Source organism: Drechmeria coniospora, chromosome 03 (genome assembly GCF_001625195.1).
Source record: "Drechmeria coniospora strain ARSEF 6962 chromosome 03, whole genome shotgun sequence".
Lineage (NCBI taxonomy): Eukaryota > Fungi > Ascomycota > Sordariomycetes > Hypocreales > Ophiocordycipitaceae > Drechmeria > Drechmeria coniospora.
In genome coordinates, this window is record NC_054391.1 from 5,688,907 (window position 1) to 5,707,148 (window position 18,242).

The following is an 18,242-nucleotide window of genomic DNA, read 5'->3' on the forward strand; positions in this document are numbered from 1 at the left end:
CCAACTTGCGACGAGGTGGAGAGGGAAAATCCCAAGGAAACGATCAATTCATTATTCGCCCTAGTTCCCAGTTGAGTGCTGTTGCCAGCGAGACACGCATTCGCATGTGGGCCATATCATGGTGCTCCTGTATTTCGTCGCAAGCATTGCTCCCAGGCGCCTCCTCTGAAGGTATGAGTGCCCGCCCCCAACGCCGCAGGCTGGCTGGCTGGCCGCGAGTCCTCCGCAGAAGGGTCGCTATCGTGTATGGTATCTAGAAGCTTCTCGCCTTGTCGATGTATTCCTGGGATGGCGTCTCGTACTGGCTGACAAAGTACACCTCACAATTTCGGGAAAGCCAAACGGTGAACTTTCCAATTTCTTCTCGAAGGCGAGAAACCGACTGTTGGTCCATGTTGGTTTGTGCAAGGAGATCGGGCAATGAAACTGGAGACTCATCAGCGGTCCGGCCATGGAAAATGAGATTCGTCGATGGGACGATACCGATTAAGCGTGCCAAGTGCTCGGCTCCATAGACATCACAGACGCTCTTGTACTTGGCGTTGTCGTCGTTGTTTACGTCCCAAAGCTTTCGAATGTCCATGTACTGATGCCGTTCAAAACTGTGGCAAACAGTCAGCGAGGGTTGACCTTGTCCACCCACCCAACCGGTTCCGCATACCGATAAAGTAGAATTCTGCTCAGCGCCTTTTCGAAGTACTCTCGAAGGCCCGCAACGACTTCCTCTAGGATGTCCATGCTGGCCGAGCCTTCGTCTCGGTTGGGACGCTCATGAGTCAAGAAATCTTCCAAAATGCGATTCACCGATTTGGGGTGTGGTAGAGGAACGAGCTGATTGTTCTTGGTGATGTTTTCCCAGTCATCCACCAACATGGCCTGAACGTGGTCAGGAACCGGGATGTTGATCATAGGTTTGCTGTGGAAGGCGTCCTCCTACGGCATCTGTCAGCCATGCGCGAAACGGGGATGGCGGGCAACAACGGCAAAGGCAAAGAAAAGGTCTCGAGCAAATCAAAAAGTCAGTGAGCTGCGTTCACGGCCGAGGACCGTCCATACTCTCCATGCCGGCCCAGGCAGGGTACGCGAAAACTTGATTGTACCTGCTGGTGCACTTGAGAACATGGCGCTCGGAGTCACCGTAGTATCGGTCATCAAAGAGAAGTCTCCCATTGGACGCGAGATACTTGTGGTTCTGTCGCGGGAGCTGGGTGAGGTGATCGTGGATCACCTTCAAGCACCGCAAATTCATGGGCCTTGCTCGGTACTCGATCTGCATTGGAACGAATTCATGCGATTCCGTGCATCCTCTGGCATTCGAGCTGGGGAACTGATAGAGAAGGCCCGTGGTGCGCACCAGCGCCCTCGAGGAGACTTGTCGGTCCTTAGCCGGCTCGGCCGCCTTCTCAACGCCACGAGACTTGGTCGCCGTGGAGTTCGAGAGGGGTGCCTCCTCGGCGGACGAGGAAGCACCCTCCGCTGCCTTTGTCATGCGCATGTATGCTGCCGATGTGCGGACGGTGCGGATGACGAGATCGAAGTGATGTGAAGTCAAAGAGGCAAAGGCGCCGAGGAGAAAGAAGAGGAGCCAGAAGGCCACGCCGACGGGGAGACTGAATCGTGGGGTAGCGTCTAACGGGCAATGAAAAGGAACAGTGACGTGAGTGCAGATTGAGCGAGGAAACGGCAAACTATAATGCATTATAATGCACTTGGACTGAATAGGCGACCACCAGCGCCAACTCTAGGCAGCATGTCGAGGTAGCACGGCCTGCAGGCTCGAAGCCATGTGTGGTGCCGGGGGATGAAGATGAAATAAACACTGGGCTGAACTGGACTGGGCCGCCTCTCTCGACGAGCTGTACCGAAAGGACGGCAGCTTCGGACCAGGGAAACTACCCCTTTCGTGTAGCTGCCCCTATCGTGCCAATACTTCTTGCCACGGCAACCCCACTGGAGTCGCGACGGAGGGAACAGGTTCGCGTAGGGTCTGTCGGCTTGGCTAGCCGTCGGTCCACTGCCACGATGACACACGTCTGCTGGCAAGGGCAACGTTTAATACGAGTTCAAGGGCTCTCACTCACCTGTTCGAGCTCCCAGTCCTTTCCTCTGCGGGCTATCCGCCCCCCCTGAGCGGCGGCGTAGCCTCGTTCCTCGCTCCCTCGGGCGGAATCACCACCGTTCTTGGCCAGCTTCTTCGGCTGCTTTGTCGTCTTTTGCATGCTGTTCTTGAGCTGGGCGTGCAGCTGGGCGGCGAGCTCCTTGTGCTCGTCATCAAAAGGCCGGATCCTGTCGGTGAGCACCCAGTCGTCCCAGGTGTTCTTCCAGCCTTTGTAGTGGACCTTGTAGCGATAGCCTTCGGCCGGCTTCTCGGCCGGTTGCACGTCCATAATCTTGGCCTCGTAGAGCATGTCCATGTGAAAGCAGAGTACCTTTTCGTCCTTGCTGAACTGCGGGGCCGGCTGCTGGCGGGAGGGAGCCATGGTGACGGTGGCGACGATGACCGCGACGGCAACGCGTCGTCGGCGACGGGAGGAGAGAAGTCGGAACGGATGGTGGGAGCGAGCTTGCACTTTAAAGCATTATATTCGAAGGCCCGCTTCCGGGGCGGGGAGGTGAATCAGAAAATTAAGAAGGTCGAAGCTGGAGATGCGTGGTTGAGGCTCGGAGGCAGGATCGTCGTTTGGCCGTGGGCGTGCAATCACCACTTTGTTCGAGAAGCCGCGTAAATGGCCTGCAGGTAAGACTCACGTTCAATTGTTGGCGAGCAAGCCTACAGTACAGTACATGTACAGTACACTTACGGAGTTACAGCACTAACAGTACAGTACTCCGTACTCCGTACTGTACTTGGTAATGCAGTTTACAGGGGCTCAGGGCACTGCGGGAGCGGGCGTGGCGACGAGGCATCTCTTCTCATTGGCTAGTGAACGTCACATCCGCAAGGCTGTAGCCTGCCAGCCGTAGGCATTCCACTACAGTACTGTACGTGCAAGTACTGTACTTATATGAACAGGTACAGCGCAACTGCACTTCGTGCTAGTACTGAAAAAAGTATTTGACACAACGCGTCCAAGTGGAGGGAGCGAGAGACATGCCGTTCCGTACTCCGTATTCCCAGTTGTACACTCCCAACCAGCGTCAGAGGCGGGCAACTGTCGCAAAATGCACCAAGAATACTTATACTGAGTAATTACTATACCCATGAATGCACATTGACGCAAGTATATCCAATATGATCTCCTTCATGTGCACGTACTCGGCACAGGGAGTAACATCTCAGCATAGTGGGGGAATCTGCACGATGAACTACTCGCCGGCATACCAGGCATAGGTACGGAGTAGTAAAAGTCACACGAAACGTAGACTCTAGCTTGGTGAGAGCGTGAGAGCATTCTATGCGGAATGCCTCGTCGTAGACTGCGAGAAATAGTCTTGTACAGTAGACGAGTAGAACTCTTGCGGAAGACGAAGCGGATTGAATCGCGGATTCAACACGTTGCCGCGTGGTATGTTTTTCGCACGGTACTCGTTTGCCCATCCCATGCTCCCCCCCTCCCATTTCCCGTACGAGGAGCCCCTCAGACACAGTGCGAGCGTGCGACGGACCGGATTCGCCCCAAGACAGCCTCCATCACAATCTCCTCCAGCTTCCACTTTCACCCTCAACCCCTAGCGAGCGAGCGAACCAGCCAGCCAGCCAGGGCCAACCAACCGACAGGCCGGAAACGATGGCGCCCACGGAAAGCGAGATTCTCACAAACTACCTGCTCCAGCCCGCGGCACTGACGGCCATCGTCACCTTTGCCCAGTTCCAAGCCCTCTTCCCGAGCCCCATCCAAGCCTCGCCCCAGCTGCGTACACTCTTCCGCGACCTCCAGGCCCAACGCAACGGTGCCGTCGACGCCGTGGCCGCCAACGTGGCCGCTGAGGCGAAGCGCGGTGTCGCCATGCGCCGGGAGGTGATTCGGCTGCGACGCGACGCCGAGCACGACGAGGCCGACGCCGAGCTGGAGATGGAGCGGATGCTCTTCGGCGACGGCAAGACCAAGCAGACGCTCACCTCGATGGTGCCGGAGATTGACGGTGCCGTCCTCGCGCTCGAGGCGGAGACGAAGCGGCTGCAGGACGAGGAAAGCGCGCTCCTCGGTTCGGTGAAGCAAATCATCGGCGGCCTCAGCGACCTGCGGTACGGGAAGCTGGCCAACCGCCAGCTACGGGACGAGGTCCTGGATGGACTCGATTCACTGCAGGCGGCGTGCGACGGCAAATCTTGACGGAAATAGGACTACGGACTATGTGCGGGCCTGCTCATCACGACAAATCGTCCGGACCGTGCGGCACAGGACCACCGGAGCACCGGCCTGGCATGCCCTAGACCGACCGACCGCTCACCGTTTTTGCCATCGGTTTCTCGCAGCACCTCGTACCCCCAAGGCGGATGGGCCGCCGGAGACGCGACGACGGCGACGAAGCGGGCAGCAGGGTGCCGTTTATGAGGGACGTTGAGCGCGGCCGGCCGCACCGGCCGATCCGGGAGCGCCGGGACGGCGGTCGTTGGCCATGTTGCCCATGCGATTTCCCCTTGATGTCCGATCAGCATCCGGACGGTCAGGGCAGTAGAGCGAGCGGCGGAGGGGGAAACATACATCATGCTTCGGCTGGCGAAGGAAACGATGATCATGAACAGCCAGTTGGGAACGAGGTTGAAGGCCCAGATGATGTATCCCCAAGGAACCGCGAGGCCGAGCTCGGTGGCCTGGCCGGTGAAGGGGTGGAACCACGATTCGAGCGCGACCCATCCCTCCTTCGTCTCGGCCTCGTGCAGAGCGACGAGGTCGTCCGAGGTGGTCGAGGTCAGGTTGAGCCTCTTCTTGTAAATCTCCACCTTGTCGGGGTCCGGGACCATGCCAAAGGACCAGATGTGCCCGGTGCCGGCCGCCCAGCTGTTGCAGAGGATCGGCTGGTCGTCGCAGTTGAGGAGGGCCATGTGCGGGGCCCCGGGCGTCGTGGCGAACTTGGCCGCCGTCTCGTTGAAGGCCTTCTCGACTTGACCGCAATGACCTGAGCGAGGCGGAAAGGGCGCGTTAACCTCGGCGGAGATGTGAACGACCGACGTCGACGTGGGATTCCTTACCGAAGCATGTCTTGTTCCTCCCAGAGATGAGCACCCACCACTCGTCGACGCTCCTGGCCCCCGGACCGAGGTCCTGCTCGTACAAGGTTTCCTTCCAATTCTCGAGCGTCAGGGTGGACAAGTGCATCGGTCCAAACTTGGCCTCGAGGGCCGCAACCTGATCGTGGCGGCCCGGGTTGGGCAGGTAGGAGCACATCTTGCCGAGAACTTGCTGGAGCTGCGCCTTGTACGGGCCGAAGGGGTTCTCCTGGGCGCGAGCCAGGAGCGGCAGGGCCGCGACAACGGCCGAGGCGTGGAAGCGCATGATGATGGAGAGCTGCGATTTTCCGCAAATGTCGGCAAGCTCGTGAGCCGAAGATTGGTTGGTGCCGATGCGAGCGACGTGGTCCCGACGGATCGCAGCCGATGGATGGAATGGACGAGAGTCGAAGTAAGATGAAGGAAACGATGGCGATGCGGAGGAGAGCTTGAGAGCTTTCTTCTCGGCAGTCTGGAGAAAAGGACAGCGCCACAACAAAGCAAGGGCCCGGGGTGCGCCAAGGAAAGGGGGGGGAGGGGAGAGGGGAGGATGGAGGGGGGGGGGGGGGGTGCTTTCTCGCCCGTCGAGAGCCTGAAGCGATGGACGGAGAGCGACCGCTTCGCCGGCTGTCGTTTTGTTGATCGGCTTCCCTTACCAACCCTCCGAATTCATAGCAAGAATTAATACGGAACATTACAACTAATTACTCGTACGAATTTACATGCACTTACTTGTATGGGGTGCACGTACTGTACAGCGCAGTACAGTACAGTAATTACATCACAGAGCAGTACAGTGCAGTGCAGTGCAGTGCAGTGCAGTGCAGTACAAGCACATCACTTGCCTGTACACGTTCGTGCTAGCAGGTGGTTTGCTGACGGGACGGTGGTGGAGCTGCGGAGTTGCCCCTGTGCGCCCCTGGAGCTGCTCCGTGAGTGTGCAGGCTTGCCATGTCGGGGCTGGCGATTGGTCCAGCATCCGTCATGGCGACGCCTTTGACAGGTACTTGCTTGTCCCTACACGGACGAGTACTGTACATGTACATACACCCCCACTGTAAGTATGTGCGGCCGGCTCGTACGGCGTCTGCTTCCACGGAGTTCTGTAAAATACTTAGATACAGTACTTGGGTAGTACCTAGTACTTACTTACAAGACCTGTCAGCACAAACTTCCCGCACTTGGGCCAGGGGAGCCCGCTGGTGCCCGCTGTAAATCCAAAGCAACCCCGCCTAGCTCCCCACTCCGAAAGGTACTAGTACTTTGACCCCCCCCTCGTGAATTGGTGTGCGACCTGCAAGTACTTGAAGCAAAAGTATTTGTACAAGTACAAGCATAATGTCAATATGGAGTTCGCATACGTAGTAACGCAGTGCTGTGCAGTAAGTACCTGTACAAGTAGCTGTACAGTCCAGAACGGACACCAAGTACTAATCAGGCACGGTGTACTCCGTACTTAGCAGCAGGACATGAAAGTACTGTACTTAGTTGTACCCCGTACTGAAAGTAATACTCCGTACCTACTTATCACGACGTACTTATTACATACACCTACTTCATGCTATCGCAAACTGCACGTCGATGCATCGGCATGACGGGAGCCGCGATACCCTCCGAACCACGCACGATTTCGTCCATGGTGCCGTAGAAATATGGTGCGTCCGCGTCTGCAGATTTCTAGTCTCGTCGAAAATACCGCTGACAGCCAATGGATTTCCTGCACAGCCTTCCCCCAAACCTCGCACGAAGCGCAAACGCCGTGAACCGGCCCACGCGTCTGGGGAGCCGCCGGACGTGTCGCAGAGCCAGGACACCGCTCGCCATGTCCAAGAGAAGCTTGTGAAGAAGAAGAAGGTTCCGAGCGGACGGATGGCGAAGACGGCGAAGACGGCGAAGCAGTCGAGCGCAAATACCACCCTTTCCCCTCCCGTGCGGCAGCGAACCAGCCGCGCTCGCAAGCCGGCGGGTGCTGCCCAGGAGGACGAATCGCTACCCGCAGAGGCGTCGAGGAAACGGAGCGGACGCTCGTTGCGGGACCGCTCCGGAGAGGAAGAGAGGTCGTCTCGAGACGAAGAGGCCGTGCGGCCGACGCAATCTCGCCATCGTGCGCGACCCGAGCTGCCAGTGCCGCCGCCATCATCCCGCGCGCAGAACAAAGACAGCGAGGCAACGAGTGCTGGCCAGAGACGGAAGCGAGGAGAAGAAGGCCAGGACGAAGATGAGGGCGAATCCTCGAAACGGCCGAGGCGGCGGCGGCGGCAGCACGACGAATCCCCTCCGTCACCGTCGCCACCGCCGATGCCCTACCCCCACGTCGTCCCCCACACCCGCCGCGTCCGGCAGGCAACCATTTCCGCCAAGTGGTCTCCCCTCTCCGGCCCATCCCTTGCCGCCATCTCGGCCCTCTTGCATCTCGCCCACCGGCCAATCCTCCAGCGGCTGTCCACCACCCACCAGCGAGAGGCCCATGCGTCGGCCGCCCTCGGCCTCATCGCCAACCGAATCGCCAGCAAGGTCGACCGCGGCCTTCCCTTCCCACCCGCCTCCATGCCCGCGCCCCTTCTTCCGGCCATTCGCGGTCGGCCGCAGCAGCAGAAGCAACAAAGACAAGCGACGGATGGGGGTCGTGAATCCGAACTCGACTTCGAGGCCGTCTTGAACGCCAAGGCCCATCTCGAGCGCCAGCTGGAACCGACCAGCCATGCCGTCGAGGTCCTGCGGCAGGAAAAGGACAGGATCGAGAAGGAGTTGGAACGGGACTACGAGACGCTGAGGGCTCTCGAGACGGGTGCGAGGGCCCAGGTGAGGGAGAAGAGGCGTTCCCTGAAGAAGGCACACGCGCTGGCGCCGGAGGAGGAGCCCGAGCCGAAGCCAGGCGAGGAAGACGCCATCTTCACCTTTGACAAGGCCATTTCCGCCGCGGCGGGTCACGTCTTCACGGTAACAACTACTTTGCCTGCCCTGCATGACTGATGCTCACATGCCGTTCGCTCTAGGATCTCGATGACGACGATGACCTTTTTCCGCTTGCCCTCCAGCTCAGCGGCCACGTCGACAGCATGCGCTCCAACCTCGGTCAGGCAGAGGGTATCCTGCCAAAGTTGGATCGGAGCCGTGCCGCCCTGCAGGCCGTGCTGCTTCACCACTTGGATAGGGCGCAATACGAAAGCGTCGTGCTCACATGAGCTAGCCAATCCGCTTATTTTTGTTTTCCAGGTAGGCATGCAAACCAACCGGTGTACATGTATCGGATGCCTTTTGTGCCTGCATCGCGACGGCAGCAGCGAGGGCCTGTGATCCTGGATACAAGACCCTCATCGCGTTGGATCATCTCAAGCGGGCATCACGGCACGTTGCCCGAGTTCACGAATAGATAGACGACTACGTAATGACTGAATGACCATGCAAATCACGTTACAGCATCGCGCTACAATATCACTCTACACTTGGCGGTCATTCAAATCACATGCGGCATCCAGCATCGCGGCACGCGGGCGTCAAGCATGGAGAAAGGACATTGGCATTGACAAGAGTTCGCTCTGCGTCCTTGCAAAGCACACAACAATCCAAGACCAAGAGTAATCTCCGTGCTTGACACGTGCTTTCCAAGATGAAAGCCGTACAAGGGTTCCAGGGAAATACAAAAGAATGAAACGAGAAGGAAGGAAAGTGTCACATCAAGCGAGGCTGGTCCCAAATGTCCAACGACTGCCGAAAGGGGGCGGGACGATGGCCATCCGGGATAGCTGAAGTTCGAGCCCGTTTCCATCTTGCGGAGATGGAGAAGACGGTGAGGGCATCGAGCAATTCGGCGAATGACGAAATCGTCGCACAGGTTGAAATGGTGTACGAACGGATGGCCAAAATGTACCAGAAGAAACAAGATCCATGTAGGCCAGCCCGCATGGCGTCGGCTGCCTACCTGCGGCGGCGACAGTCTTGTCAACAGCAGGCTGCTTGGCCTTTTCCAGATTTCAACATGCCTAGTCCGAACCGGTGGCGAATTTCGCAGGCCCAGAGTGACTGCGTTTCGCACATCGACGTCGGGTGGGGAGGCCAGAGGGACGAGCCGAGCCGGGATGGGTGCCGTTGCGTCCGGCAGGATAGTAGGTGCTGTTGTATCCGCTCGGGAAAGGGCCAGCAGGGGAGGGGGGGCCCTCGGGACTACCATTGCCACTTTCGTCGCCGATTTCATTGTCAGTCTCGAAGCCACCTTTGTTGCCGCTTGTATTGTCAGCTTCGGGGCCACCTTGGCTGCCTGTTTCTTGGTTGCCATTTGTATAGCCATTTTCATTGCTGCCTTGCCCGCCGAGATTGTTGTCAGCTTCGAAGCCACTTTTCTTGCCGCCATCGGCCGGGTTGGGGCTGGGGCAGGCGGTAACGTAGACGGTGGAAGCGGGAAGGGTGACGGTAACTGTCGAGGGAGGCGGGCACTGGCCGTCACAACCCTGGGGACTACCGCCCTTGGGCCTACCGCCGATGGGAATGCCGCCGTCGGGGTTGCCGCCGTTGGGGTTGCCGCCGTTGGGAATGCCGCCGTCGGTATTGCTACCGTCGGGATTGCCGCCGTCGGGGTTGCCGACGTCGGGCCTGCCGCCATTGGGTCTGCCGCCGATGGGAATGCCGCCGTCGGGGTTACCACCGTTGGGGTTGCCGCCGTTGGGAATGCCGCCGTCGGTATTGCTACCGTCGGGGTTGCCGCCGTCGGGCCTGCCGCCATTGGGCCTGCCGCCGATGGGAATGCCGCCGTCGGGGTTACCACCGTTGGGGTTGCCGCCGTTGGGAATGCCGCCGTCGGGGTTTCCACCGTCGGGGTTGCCGCCGTCGGGCCTGCCGCTGTCAGGGATCAGATAAGGACGAGCGACGGTACGGGTAGCGTACGAGGTCCTCGTCCGCGTCGTCGTCGACTCGTCGCTGCTCTGAGGTGTTGGTCGAGGTGGAGGAAAAGGACGGCCATGCTTGTTGCCGATGACGGCTGTCGTGACAGAGGCCCGAGTACCCGAGCCGAGGGTGTAGGACAGCGTCCTGGGAGTGTCGTCGGTGGTGGCCGGTGTCTCGGGAACGATCGGCGGGTTCTCGGGGCCAAGGGTCGGGGACGAGGCGTTGACAACTGGTGTAAGCGAGTGGTCCGAGGAGATGCTACTCTCGATGCGAGAGGCGTCCGTGACGGGGCAGACGGTCGTGGACAGCGCATAGACACTGGTGACGAAGTGAAGCGCCTTCTCCGATTCTGGGAGGGAATCGATGACCGACTTCTGGGCGGGGCAGTTGGTGACGGAGGGAGCGCAGCTGACGACACTGTACACCTTGGTCGCCAGGACGGTCAACGTCGTCTGACCGGCACCCGGAGTCGTTTCACCGGCACTCGTAGTCGGCTCACCGGCACCCAAAGCCGTCTCATTGGCACCCAAAGCCGTCTCACTGGCACCCAGCGCCGTCTCACCAGCACCCAACGCCGACTCACCGGCACCCGAAAGCGTCATGTTGGTACGAGAAAAGTACTGGTGTCGGGGCACGGAGGCCGTGACGGCAGCGGCGAGCATGCCTAGCGTGGCAATAGACTTCATGATTGCGGTGTTTTCGTCGTCGTCGAGATGACCACTCCTGGCGTCGTAGCAATTCTCGAGATGACTCTTGGTCTCGTCGACGAGCTCACGCACGTCGGCAAGGGAACGGGAGTGGAGGACCGCAGCCTGCTTCGCGTCTACCTGGAAACGAGCTGACGGGTGCGTGCGTGAGCAAGGGAAGCAAGTGGTGGAGAGCAAGATGGCACTCACAGTTGCACTGTCGAATGAATGAAAAGAGTCGTCAAGACTTGGTCGACCGAAAGGAGTGAAGGCCGAAGAAGGAAGCCGCGTAGGATAAGGCGCAAGTGGGAAAAGACAACGAAGAAGCGTGAGAGAGATGGACGAGAAGTAGAGGGCCGGAGAGGCGGTCGGTCGCTTGTTTATCAGTTCAGAGGTAAACGAGATGGAGGGGTGCCAATCTCGACACGCCGATGCTCATCTTTTCCCTCCGGCCCTTGGCCGAGTCGGATGGTCGGACGGGCGGCATGGTCATGGTCGCTGGTGGGGTACGGGCGGCGGATGCTTGGATGCTTGGACGTCGTGCGGTGTGGTGTGGTGCGTGCTCGGTGTGCTGGATGCCGTGTGATGATGCGGTGGGAAGCAGGAGCAAGACAACGAACGATTCATGCGTGCTCCGGCAGCAAGGTCCAGGATCGTCCTGACGTACGGCAAACGATGACAGGCCAGCACGGATCCGACGCAACGGCGGGCATCGTCACGCAGGGGTGGATGGGAGAGGATAGTGGAGAGGGGGCGGGGGAGGGGGGGTCGTGAGGGACGAGAGTCGTGTGCGAGGCGGTGCGTGCCATGCACCAACCACTGTGTTGACTAAGCGTGGCAGTAGTCGTTGGTGGTGATCTCCAGCCACGATGCGTGCACCTCGAGGCAGCGTAGTGGGTGGCACGGTTTGTTCCGGAAGTGCCGTCGTTGGTAAGCGACGTCACTGCTGTTACTGCAGCAAAGTAATACTGTACAGTACTCCGTACTTGCATATGCTGTAGGCGTTAGTACTGTTGGTGCCTGGAAGTGCTGTTACCCACACGCTGCACTAGGAGGCTAGCATGCAGGAACCCGGTCAAGGTGAGACGAGCCGTCGGCTTGCCGTTCCATCCCGGATGGTAGTAGCGTCGCCGCTCTCCCGCGATGCACCCGCTTGGATCTACCCCTTATTCCCAAGTAAGTACTCAAGTACGACTAAGTACTTACGGGTCGCATACTGTACTTTGCATGGCACAGCAGACGGTGAGTAATAGTTCGTACCCGAGCGTGTACCACTACCAAGTATGCGTCCGTGCACGAGGGATATCGTCGTTTCAGGGTGCAGTAGTACTTGCATGCGCACATGCACGCGTTAGTGTATACATGCACATGCATACCTACGCACGACTACGAGCGAGTACAGTTCACCTGCATGCAAGTGCACCTACACGCAGGCACATGTACTCCGTACAACGTTACAAGCATACTAGGTACCTAGTACCTAGTAGGTAGTAGGATTACTCGGATAACTCGCCCGGCTACGTAACACCTACTTGCAACTTGCATGGATTACCAAGGTTCTTGTACACCCTGCTTGTAGCATCTACTGTACTATTAATAAGTACGGAGTACCTAGTAGACTATTTCCTAGTACTCACTGCAAGTATTAGCACAATAGTGCCCTGATGCCCAAGCACGAATACGTGCACGGGCAGAGTACGGAGTATAGGTAGGCAGTTGAATTTGTAGGTTGATTGTGGGCTTTGCTCTCGCTCAGGGCCGCTCAAGCCTACTGTATGTACTCGAGGTGCGCCCGTAATTTCCTTCAAATTCGCGTCTCAGGTGCCGCCAGCTCGGTAGCCAACAATGGCCCTCGCCCGTGCTTCAGGTCTGCGGTCCCTTGCTTGCCATGGCACATTGATGGGCTCATCCGCTCATCTCTACTGCCCTCCCCCATGGTACTCCCCAGCCTCGATCTATCGATCCGTCGTCATTCTAGTCGTCGGTCCGCGTCGTTGCTGTCATTTGCCGTCATTTGCCGTCCCGATGTGATTGGGGAGAAACTGGGCACAAGTGAGTCAGCGAGTTCATCTAAATAAGCAAGTAGCTGCAGTTGACTACGTGCTTGTAGATGCAGGTAGTTGAGCAAGTAAGTAAATGAGCAGATCGGAGAGTGCGCACCTAAGCGGGCGAGTAAGCGAGTAAGTGAGCGAGTGATGGACCGTCGGTACTCAAAAATGCTCATGCGGTGACGACAAAGAATGAATTCGCTGTTTCATCGATTCCGTCATCAACATGCAACTGCCGTGCGTACGACAGCGTGCACTAGGCACTAACAATATCATTGCAGGTCTACTTACACCTAAATATGGCGCCCGCATATTCATGTACCCTGCACTCTCCACTCGCACATTATAGTATACTTATCTGCTCTTCGGGCGCCGCACGGCGGGCGGGAGTGGAAGACGAGATTACATGTACTTTGTAGGTGGACTCGGTAATTTCTCCGTACTCCGAACTTACTGTCGCAATGTATTTTCCTCAGTGTGGTACAATACGGGGTCCACCCACAATATACTGTACCTTCAGCACACCTACAGCACACCTTCAGCATACCCATAGTACACCTACCTGCAAGTACCCCGTATTAGTCTAGATGACAGTGCTGATATGCTAGTACTTCACCTGCCTCTGCAACCGCGAACCCGTCCATTCGCCGAATTGCTGGGATTGTGAAACCGCCACGCTGCCCAATGCCAGCGCAGGAGTACATGGACAGGTACTTGCGCACTGTTTCGCCCCAAGAGAACCGTCGTTCCGCCTTCACCACCATGCCCGTGATGCGTGATGCGGCAGATAGCAATCGACATCCAGGTGCCTGCTCGCCGTTTCACCCTCACCGCGTGCTGTCACGGACCGGTTGATGACGCGTGCGACCCGTGCTTCCATTCGCACCGACACTTCGCACCCATCAACCTTGGATGCCTGCGGAGTCGTGTCAACTCTGGCCGACACCTTGAAGCACTCGCTGCATGCTGCCTCCGATGCCCTTGCCGCCTCGTCCACACGCCGCGACGGCTGCGAACAGCATGCGTTCCACCGACTACCGTGCCCTCCGTGCGTCCATCTCGACGAGCCCCTGTTGATCCATCGGATAATACGGAGTACACCCGATAGGTATTGTGCGTCCATGTACGGAGTACTCCGTAACTGCAGCCCGCCTGTTCGGTCGCCAGGCTGTCCATCGATGCCTTCAAGTGCCCCTGTCGCCCTTCACCTGCCATCCCTGCCGTCGAGTGAGACTTGAAACAGGCAATGCACAAGCCCTGTCCGGGCATTTCGTCTTCATCACATCCCGACGAAAATCCTGTCAGCCGCCGATCACCCCTTCATGTTTGTCGAGGGGAACCTGTTTCGCTCGTGGGGGGACCGTGGGGCCATGTTGTTGGAAAATTCTTCTTCGCCCTGTAATCTCTGCTGCGTCGTCGAAACTCGGCAAAATCGTGCAATGGTACGCGCCCGTGTCCGTGATGCCATCCGCAACGCGCCCCTTCACGTTGCAGCACTGTCATGCATGCATGCGCGCGCGAGAGATGGTGTCGTCGATGTGCCCGGTCGCATGAGCCCGGTTGGCAGCCATTGGCAAGCCGCATCTGAGCTCGGTATTATTCCACCTCCTCGATCCGGGGTCGAGGGCGGTCCGACGCATCGACGACGGCCCCCTCAAGGTTGAGCTGCAGCCCGGCGAGTCGTCCGAGGCTCGGCAAAGTCCTCTCGCCTTGGCTCGGTAGCATGCTCGAGAGCCGCCAGTGTTCGAGGCTCTCGGCAACGTCGTGAGCGTGCTGCTGCACGAGTCCATCGTTGTCCGTCTGCGCCACGTACGCCAGCGTTTGTTGTATCTCCGTCCGGCTCGAGCTCGTCAGGCCGAAACCGAGAGACTGCTTCGATTCTTTCGCCTCGTCGAGGGCCCGAACGAAGCTCATCACTGCCATCACCGCCGCGCGGCGGAGAATACCAAACTCCAACTCTGGCTCGAGGGTGAGGATGTTGGCACAGAGATCCACGCCGTCCGAGGCCAGCGTCGGCCCGATCCCGCCAATGTTCGTCTCGAGAGCAACGCCAAATATCGAGAGCGACGACGTTCGCATCCGGACATCCTCACTTCCTCGCTTGCTCTCCCATCCTTGGATGATGCGAGCCAGTATGTCGTTGTTGGTCCTTTCTTCAGCCGTCAGTTCGCCCAAATCCACCGCCTCGTTGTCGTTCTCGTCGGCCTCCTCACCCTGCGCCATCTTCATGTTGCGCAGCCTCTCCTCCCTGTCCTTCCTCGCCAGCGTCTTCGGACGGTATCCCCGCCGCCCCGCAATCGACAGCAGAGTCTCGCAGACTTGCTCTGCCATCTGGCCGGTAAAGGTCGCGCCAAGACGCTCAATCACCCGCACCAAGGCCTCGCCAAATCGTAGCCGAATGTCCGTCGACGACTTTTCCTGGGCGTCGAGGTAGTTGTCAAGCAGCTCCCGTATCGTCGATCTGGGGTGTTTGTTGGCGAGCTGCGTGAATACCTTCATCACCCGGAAATTGATGTAGTCTTCGTTTTCCTTGAGCATGGAAGACATCAGGACCGTGACGGCGGTGATGTCCAGTATGGAACTTTCCGACACGATCAGGCCCGATAATAGATTCAGCCCTTCCGACACCACCGGTGGTGGGTTGTCGCTCTGCCCTGTGATGTAGCTCATCGCCAGATTGTACGTTTTCCGATCCTCCACCTGCCGAGCGCTCGGCGCCGACGGCAAAGACCCATCCATGTCTTCCATTTCGTCAATGTTCCTCAGAAGCATTCGCAGGTTCTTGGCCGTCGTCGAAATCTCACGCTGAGGCATCCGCGCTATCCTCGCAAGACCTTCCTCGATGGATTTGAGCTCACCTGGCTTGATGCTGGACCTCCGGAAGTTGGGCGCCGTGATGACGAGGTGCAAAAGACTAAGAACGACTGCGGTGAGGTCGTCTCCGAGGCACAATCGCCCATCCGTCGTCAGAACGCGGCAAATGACCGTCAGGAGCTGGTCAAAGCGACTGACCAGATCCTCGGGGATCTTGTCCATGAATTGCTGCAACACTTTTGCCTCGATGAAATCCCGCTCGAGGCCCTTGTCGTCTGTTTCTTCGTATGTCACCTGAACATGCCCACCCTCCGCCTTCTCGGCACTTTCCAGCCTTCGACCGAGAAGGTGGACGAAAACGGTGGAAATGTCTTCGCTCGAACAAGCTGTCTTGATGGTCGTCACAAACGTCGCCGCCTTCTCATCGATGTCGGCGAAATTGTCACCGTGCGGCGATGCAAACGCTCGGGGTGCGACCGCTGCGATCCCCTCTTCATCGTGAAGCTGGTACCGCCACATCGGCCTCCGTGGGTCGGTAGAACCAGCGCAGGTGATGTTGTGCACGATGGGCAGCATTTCATCCAAGCTGCTGAACAATCTTAGGTATGTCTGCACAAGAGTGCGCGCTGGGTCGCAGAACCGCCGTTCGATTGCTGGCGGGAGACCTTTCCAGGCTGATAGGCACCAAAGCTGCAGGATGACGGGGCTGAGCACTCTCTTGCACAACCCTGGCGACGGGTTGGAGAGTATGAGGACTTTCAAGCGGTTTAGGGATTTCTCACAAGACGAAGCCGGAACAAGTATTCCATCTCGAGTTAGGTCAATCAGGCCTTCCGCGCCGGCCACCGCTTCTGCTCCGATATGCCTGTCTACCGCCCAGAGAGAGGGGTTGACGTCTTCGAGAAGTGGCTGGACAAAGACTTGCCACCCTGGTGCCCCTGTCCGATGTGCGTACAATCATCAGCATTGTGGCCCAAGTTGTGCGGGTGCTATTCTCTCGTGAGGGCATACCGGGAGCGCCGAATCGCCTCTTTCCGAGTATTCCAAAGCCAACTATTTGCGCCGCCGTCCTGCCAAGATCTGGTCCTGCTTCGCCGTCGATCAAGCTGAACATCTGTTCGGAGATGCCGCTGTACCAGGCCTCGGGCAAGATCCCTGCCGGGACCGAGGACAGAAGCTTCGTAGCCACGGCCACTGCCTCTTGCGTAATGCCGGCACCTTTATTCTGCCGTTGGCTTGCTTCCACTACGGTTGCATTATTACTGGGGTGGACGGAGAAGACAAACTCCAATGTCCCGCGAACACCGTCGGCCCTGAGCGGGAGAAGGGTAAGGGTTTTCAGGAGGGGCTCTCGTAACCATGGCGGAAGGGCATTTGGCTTAATTAACGAGTTCAACGTAGATAGCAGAGTCCATGTGTCCGTGCTGGCGGCTGGTTAGCCTCGTATTGCCATGGCCCGTTGGAGCGAACATGCCTTGCGATGAGGCTGTCATATTCCTTCAGTCGTGCCTTTTGGCTTCCCGGGTCCAGTGACGGATCAAAGGCATTCTTTGCAGCTTCAACGATGGCTTCTACTACCCTCGGAGGCGAAGTCTTTGATCTCGACGATTCAGCCATTTCAAGAGTGAGGGGAAGTTTGCCGATCGACGGTACGGGTTTGCGAGTGTGGAAGCTGTCACGTCATGGACGACATTTGGGTGACGTAGAACGTGGAGAAGAAGAGCACGAGTGGTTGGTGTGATGAGCGATCTACCAATGGAGGGAAGAGCACGGAGTGGAGGGATTAAATACTTGTACTGTAGATATAGGAGCACAACGTACAAGTAGTTGTAGAGAGAGAATATGCCAAAGGTGGTAGAATTATCCCACCAGCAAAATTGAGCCGTGACTCCGTATGGAGTGCTGCTAGAGGAATGGCTGATTATGTAACCGTTCCGTACGGAGCAGTGGAGTACTTGTACAGTATGGAGTACAGACGGCTTACTCCGTACAACTGGTAAGTAATATTACAGCGATAATACTGCATTGTACTCCGTATGGAATAAATACTCCATGTTTGTACGGAGTACATGTAAGTTCTTCGGTGGATTAAGTACACCTGGTACTACGTGGTGCTTCGTAACTTACTGTACTGTACAGTACTTAGGTGCACAGCACTCGCCTTCACTTCTCCCCACAGGCAGACCTGGAGTTGCAGCGTTAACACATATTCACTACTTACACCTACACAGCTAGGGAAACCAAGCCGTAATTGATGTAATAATACTCCGCAGAAATGGAGAAAATGGCACCTAAACACATGTATTTATTCGTTGGTCTTGTCCATTTCTTTTCTCAACCCGGAGCTGCCCGTAATGATCATCATGCTGTCTCAGGTGACCCAGCTCACGTGATTGGATGGCCTGTGCGCTCAACCGCTAGCTACCGACGCGTCGCGTTCTGTTCTTGAACTTCTGCACACTCACCAGCTCATCACCATATCCATATTGGGCTCGCAACCGCCGTGGACAACAACGCATTCCCAAGACTCTCCATAGCTCATGATGCTGGAACCACCGAAGCTCCTTCGTCGCTCCCTGCAGCAGCACTTCATTCGCACGACGCCTCCCTCACAGTTTCCCGACTCTCGTTTTCCGCAAGGAATGTCTACTGCAGGCCCCC

The 18,242-nt window shown here is 57.7% G+C and overlaps 6 protein-coding genes across 6 annotated transcripts; 2 read left to right on the forward strand and 4 right to left on the reverse strand.

Annotated features, from left to right (window-relative positions):
• Positions 1–253: 253 nt before the first annotated feature.
• On the reverse strand, positions 254–2,480 carry DCS_07269 (uncharacterized protein; the record flags this gene model as incomplete). The annotated part of the gene is made up of 7 exons (XM_040804554.1): positions 254–426; positions 484–602; positions 662–933; positions 982–1,001; positions 1,057–1,610; positions 1,897–2,036; positions 2,082–2,480. 7 exons carry the CDS (start codon positions 2,478–2,480, stop codon positions 254–256), a joined length of 1,677 nt encoding a protein of 558 aa, XP_040654658.1.
• Positions 2,481–3,728: 1,248 nt separating this feature from the next.
• DCS_07270 (uncharacterized protein) lies at positions 3,729–4,274 on the forward strand (the record flags this gene model as incomplete). The annotated part of the gene is made up of 1 exon (XM_040804555.1): positions 3,729–4,274. One exon carries the CDS (start codon positions 3,729–3,731, stop codon positions 4,272–4,274), a length of 546 nt encoding a protein of 181 aa, XP_040654659.1.
• Positions 4,275–4,490: 216 nt separating this feature from the next.
• On the reverse strand, positions 4,491–5,438 carry DCS_07271 (uncharacterized protein; the record flags this gene model as incomplete). The annotated part of the gene is made up of 3 exons (XM_040804556.1): positions 4,491–4,581; positions 4,647–5,061; positions 5,135–5,438. 3 exons carry the CDS (start codon positions 5,436–5,438, stop codon positions 4,491–4,493), a joined length of 810 nt encoding a protein of 269 aa, XP_040654660.1.
• A 1,060-nt stretch (positions 5,439–6,498) lies between these two features.
• On the forward strand, positions 6,499–8,337 carry DCS_07272 (uncharacterized protein; the record flags this gene model as incomplete). The annotated part of the gene is made up of 3 exons (XM_040804557.1): positions 6,499–6,534; positions 6,878–8,092; positions 8,149–8,337. The coding sequence occupies 3 exons, from the start codon at positions 6,499–6,501 to the stop codon at positions 8,335–8,337; spliced, it is 1,440 nt and encodes a 479-aa protein (XP_040654661.1).
• A 798-nt stretch (positions 8,338–9,135) lies between these two features.
• DCS_07273 (uncharacterized protein) lies at positions 9,136–11,212 on the reverse strand (the record flags this gene model as incomplete). The annotated part of the gene is made up of 3 exons (XM_040804558.1): positions 9,136–10,860; positions 10,930–11,094; positions 11,147–11,212. 3 exons carry the CDS (start codon positions 11,210–11,212, stop codon positions 9,136–9,138), a joined length of 1,956 nt encoding a protein of 651 aa, XP_040654662.1.
• Positions 11,213–14,363: 3,151 nt separating this feature from the next.
• Positions 14,364–17,198, reverse strand: DCS_07274 (uncharacterized protein; the record flags this gene model as incomplete). The annotated part of the gene is made up of 3 exons (XM_040804559.1): positions 14,364–16,519; positions 16,593–16,959; positions 17,052–17,198. 3 exons carry the CDS (start codon positions 17,196–17,198, stop codon positions 14,364–14,366), a joined length of 2,670 nt encoding a protein of 889 aa, XP_040654663.1.
• Positions 17,199–18,242: the final 1,044 nt, after the last annotated feature.